Genomic DNA, 6,026 nt, shown 5'->3' on the forward strand with positions numbered 1-6,026 from the left:
CACATTCTTCATGCTTGTCCCAAAACATGCAGGCGGCGGACGGGCTCCATGGGCATGACCCAAATTGTTAATGATAGGTATGATCAGTACTGTTCAATTGAAAACCGATACCAATATTGGCCGGTATGATTACATGATCAGTATAATTATTATACTATACTAATATTGGGACCGATTTATTAGTTGAACCGGTTGTACAAATAGGGTTTTTACAATATTGTTCTTTTGTTTGGTTGAATATAAAATGAGAAGAGAAAAATGATGTTATACTTCAAAGGACAGCGATATCCTAAAATATAAAAAATATTATTATTTTTGTTTTATTATTAATTAAAAATAAAGATTGTAAATTTAGATTACAAAATTTATTAAGTATTTTTATTATAATTTTTCACTTAATATTATTTTTATACTCAAATAGACTTATGCATGATAATAGTATTTAAAATCAAAAGTAGAGAAAATAAAAAAGACACTTTGACATTTCATTAAAAATTACGGATTTCATGTTCCAAGCTAATCAAATTCCACCAAATAATATAAAATAAAGTAAATCATTTTTATTCTTTTGATCTATACTATATATTATATATAAAGCCAAAACTTGAAATAATTACCACCATGATTCTATTTTCCTATTTTGTCCTTAATATTTTTTATTTCTAAAGTAAAACCATATAATCCTAGATAACTATAATTAATACATCTTACTTTAAGTTGAATATTATAATGAATACAAAAATTATAACATGAATTACATCTAATAAAAAATATAAGTAAAATCAAATATTTATCTCTCTATTAATGGAGAATGTCGATGTATGACAACTATTTATTGGAGCTTCCGTTTTAGGGGTTATAATTTTTTCATTAATGGAGAGAGAAATATATAAAAGTAAAAAAAAAAATAGCAATATAATGTGATACTTTTATTCCTTAAAATATAATAATATAAATTTTTTATCCTGAAAACTAAGTACAAAATTAATAACTTCTAGAAGAATGTGATTCGTGTTTTAGGTGGCTATTTTATTTTCTTATATATTGGCCTGTACAAGGCATAATAGGAGAAGAGTAGAGAGATTGATAGAAATGGCGAAATCAAGTGAAAATGAACTCCCACACAAGTGTTTTGGTTGGGCTGCAAAAGATTCTTCTGGCATCCTTTCTCCTTTCCATTTCTCTAGAAGGTTTTCTCTCCTTCTTCATATGAACACGATTCACCCTTCTAAATTTTAATTAACCTATTTTTTCATTCCTTATTTCTGTTATTTTTCACGTGCTAAATACACACTGTGATTTTTGCAGGGAAAATGGCCCTAATGATGTTGCTATTAAAATCCTTTTTTGTGGAGTTTGCCATTCGGATGTGCATTCTGTTAAAAATGACTGGGGTTTCACAACTTACCCTGTTGTTCCCGGGTATCCTTCATTTTATTTTCCCACCTTAAGACCATATTAAAGTGTAAATCTAAATCTAACAATTTGTTGAAAAATCTTATTATGATAAGATACAAGTACATATTATAACCTCATACTATTTTTTTGAGTTCAGTGTCAGTGAACATATAATCCAATATAGTACTTTTATTATTGGTTAAGAGTCTAAAAGTCTTACACTATAAATAAAATAACTCACTTTTTTCTTTTTTATTTATATGTTCTTTCTCTTCAATCAAACAACTTTTAATTCTATTATATTTCATACCTCTTTCAACTTTACTTTTACTCTTTCTTTCTATCTTCTCATGGTGGTTATATTTTGAGATGATGACAAAATTATTCAAAATTCATCCAAATCTAGAAAAATTAATTCTATCTAAATTCATTCATTAAAGTTGACGAATTTAAATAGATATGATTAATGAATAGTTTAAATAGTTAATGTATTGAAATTTATTTATTATATCTAATGAATATCATGGATATATCAATTTGAGTGGATATCCAATCCATTTAAAGAAACAACCATTCACAAATGTTGTTTAGTGTTTTTCAATTTCCCTAATTATATAAACTCTCATTTTTTACTTAGATGATCATGAGATCAGTGGTAGGACATATACATGTGGTATCATTTTAAAAAAATATAGCATATGTAAACATCCGTTAAAAAATGTATACATACACTTTAAGCGTTGCATTTTTTGTAAAATGATGCAAAAAATGATTTTTTTTAAAGTGTCTCTTAAACAAAAATTTAAAATATTTTTAAAAGTGTTTTTAGAAAAAGTGATTCCTTTTGAATAAAATTAGAAAAAAAATGATTTTTGTTTAAAAATTGTTTTTTAGAAATTTTATATTGAAATAGTGGTTTTTATAAAAATAAATTTTTTCTTTTTTAGTTCTAATTAAAAATAAATGAATTGAATATTTATCTATCCAATTCATTAAAATAAATTGAATAATAAGTTGAAATTCATCCATTAATTTTGGATAAAAAAACTCAATAATTTATGCAAAATAGAAATTTAACTTGATTATTTATTAACTTTTATAACAATATAAACTATTAATTATTATATTTGGCTAGGATGATAGGTACCTTCAATCTTAGGAGTTAGGAGAACACATGTGTTATTCATATAATGTATTTCTTTCTGTCTCATTAATTGTGATTGATTAAAAATATATATTTAAATTAGATATTTTATAATTAAATATTTTTTGATGAATAAAGCAATGACATATGGAATATTATCCCAACCTTATACCTGCCCATCTCCATCGTTATTTAGTGGATTTTTTCTCAAACAGTATCAAAATGGAGAAGCAAGTTACTGGTTTTGATTTTGTTTTTTTTTTTATACACTTCTCTTTCTCTAATACCTCGGAGAATCTGATTGGTATGTGCAAATGCCTAATTGTGATGAAATTAGAAAGTCTGTATTTTATTTTGATGAAAATTTTAAGAAAATAAAATATTTATTCACCAAGAGATAACTCATATCCTAGATTCACCCGTTGTTTGACATGTGTCTTATTTTCCTTCTCTCTAAAAGATTTCATTTACAAAAAAAAGATACATATCAAACAATGAATGAATTTGAAAAGATAAATTATTTTATAATATGATAAAATATTTTATTCTTAAAATTTAAAATTATCAAATCAAAACCAAAAAACTTTGATCTCCTAAAACAATTTTTTTGTTTAATCCAAACAAAACACTTCTTTCAAGCTAAAATGTCTTAGATACTTCTAAGTAACATATGATCTATCACGAAGTAGGAGGTCCATTTTATGCAATAGCACATAAACCAAAACCAAGCTAAAATGCTTCAAGCTTTTACCTTTGATGTAATGGGTGTTCGAATAGTTTAAATATTTGTTGAGCTACTCCTTTATAAGCTAATTGATTTTCAGATGGAATCTCATAGTAAAGTCTAACTTCTTTCAATTGTCATGAACCAAAAGATATCCTTTAGGAATGAGTCAAATACCTTAACAATCCTTTGACTCATTTTCCCATGCATGATTTAATTTACAACTAAACCTATCAACCTTTTTCTACTAGATGGATGTTTGAGTAATTTAATTGAACAGAATATACTTAGATGTTGAAGTCTCTTATCCTTGAGTAATAAACAATAATTTCAGGTTTGCATCTATTTGCTCAATAATCAACACTAAACATAGTATACTTGCTACTTATTAAGATGATATTTTTGAGTCTCTCCTGCATTAACTTTTGCTATTGTGTTTTGCAGGCATGAGATTGTTGGCATTGTAACAAAAACTGGAGAAAATGTAAAAAAATTCAAAGTGGGTGATAGAGTTGGAGTTGGTGTTATTGTAGAGTCTTGTAAGGAATGTGATATTTGCCAACAAGATTTGGAGTGTTACTGTTCTAAACTTGTTTTTACCTATAACTCTCCTTATTATGATGGAACAAGAACCCAAGGTGGCTTTTCTGATTTTGTGGTTGTTCATGAGCGCTTTGTTCTTCAATTTCCTGATAACTTGCCCCTTGATGCTGGTGCTCCATTACTGTGTGCTGGAATCACTGTGTATAGCCCAATGATTTATTATGGGATGACTGAACCAGGAAAACTTATGGGTGTGGCTGGGCTTGGTGGGTTAGGCCATGTTGCAGTCAAGTTTGCTAAAGCATTTGGGCTGAAAGTTACTGTTATTAGTAACTCTCCAAACAAGGAATCTGATGCTATTGAGAGACTTGGGGCTGATTCTTTCATTCTATCCACAGATACTGCAACATTGAAAGTGAGTTATAAGTTTTTAAATTATTTGTTTCATTTTGGCTTTGGTTTTGACAAATTGATTAGCAAGGGAAATGTTCTTATTTATGGAAGGAAAACTTACTTCATATTTTAGTCATCCATTATATGAAAATCTGAATGTTCAGATTTACTGAATAATTCAAATCACATGAACTATTAGATTTTCATAGAATTGATGACTAAGATGTAAAATGATTTTTTCCCACTTACTCCTAGAGTAAGAGATCCCCACTCCTTATTTATTACTACTTGTGGGCTTCTATGTTGTAGCAGATAATATATGCTTTGTTTGTGATAATTTATTCTTTTATAGTCAGAGGTAGAAATAAAGCAAGTAAGACTATAGGTAAAATCATTAAAAGGAGTTAAATCAAAATCTTATTTCTGAAGACTTGATTTTTGACATAACACAACAGTGTTATTGATCCATGCATTCAACCCTTTCTAGTGTGAAAGTTTTGCTATAAAAGTTTGGTTACTAAGAGTCTGACAAATTAAAAGTTATCAACAAATTCAAGATATATAAAAGTAGTGTAATAGAAAGTTGTTGGAAATCATCATGATCCCTTTAGAAAGCTAGAAAAAATAATATGGCTATGTTGATAAAAAAGATTAGATTGAAATTGCAGCTGCAATTGACATTAGCATTGAAATGTTTCTCAACACTAGAAATTCTCACTTCCTCCCTCATCTGAATAAATGTGATTAGCCGAACTCCGAGGTGAGCACTGATGAATAATACAAACCAAGCATGTTCTGCTTCTCCATGACAATCAATATTACAAGAATTGAATGAATGGTCACTGAATTACTTATAATAATGCCTTCGTATTTTTGTCCAAATTATATGCAGGCAGCTATAAGGACAATGGATTATATCATAGACACAATTCCTTCTGATCATTCTCTGAATTCATTGCTTTCTCTACTCAAGCCGAATGGGAAGCTGATCACGGTTGGGTTGCTTAACAAGCCGCTCGAGCTCACAACGTTTCCATTAGTTATGGGTAAGCCATCAATATATCACAATTTGGTTCTATATGTTCCTAGCAAGATAAAGTGAAAAGAACTTGATTAGAACAACTTGTCTCTCATTATTGATTAAGAGAAAAAAGTAAGGAAAGTGTACGAGATTTATACACTGTTACTTGCATCTGTTAGAAATTAAAGAAAGAATAGAAGGTTGTGAAGAGAAGAGAGTAAGAGAGAAAACAATGTCAATGAATATACATCTTATTGCTCAACAAGAAGAGTGTATGCCATTTATAGTAGGCAATCAAACCAACTAACAAAACAGAATTTCAAAATCATACCAAAACTGGAAAGTGTTAGTTAAACACAAACTAACTTTTAATCAATACAACTCAATCTATTAACTACTCAATCATAACTTGGATTACAACTTATTTCCAACACTCTCCCTTAAGCCAAGAGATTGCAGCATGACATGCCCATTTTTTTCTTCAAACCTTCGAATCTTCCAACCTTCAAAGGCATAGTGAATGCATCAGCAAGCTGTAATTCTGTCTTACAATACACCAACTTGAGTCTTTCTTTGTTTACAAGTTCTCTTAGAAAGCGGAATCTGATCTCTATATGTTTGCTCCTACCATGGCTTACTAGATTTTTTGCCAAGCTAATAGCATATACATTGTCAATTCTTAACTGCAGAGGATTCCTTAGCTTGATCTTCATTTCTCTCATCAATTCTTCAAGCCAAATTGCTTGACAGGCAGCATAACATCCTGATATATACTCTGCTTCACAGCTAGAGAGAGCAATCAC

The 6,026-nt window shown here is 28.9% G+C and overlaps 1 protein-coding gene across 1 annotated transcript in view; it reads left to right on the forward strand.

Annotated features, from left to right (window-relative positions):
* Window positions 1,067-6,026, forward strand: part of LOC109342902 (probable mannitol dehydrogenase 1) — a 9,728-nt gene continuing 4,768 nt past the window's right edge. The window contains exons 1-4 of the mRNA XM_019580956.1: window positions 1,067-1,190; window positions 1,309-1,422; window positions 3,711-4,224; window positions 5,095-5,248. Coding sequence (XP_019436501.1) covers window positions 1,093-1,190; window positions 1,309-1,422; window positions 3,711-4,224; window positions 5,095-5,248 — 880 coding nt within the window. The 5' untranslated portion in view covers window positions 1,067-1,092. The remainder of the gene's footprint in view (window positions 1,191-1,308; window positions 1,423-3,710; window positions 4,225-5,094; window positions 5,249-6,026) is intronic.

This window comes from Lupinus angustifolius, chromosome LG01 (assembly GCF_001865875.1).
Source record: "Lupinus angustifolius cultivar Tanjil chromosome LG01, LupAngTanjil_v1.0, whole genome shotgun sequence".
Classification (NCBI taxonomy): Eukaryota; Viridiplantae; Streptophyta; class Magnoliopsida; order Fabales; family Fabaceae; genus Lupinus; species Lupinus angustifolius.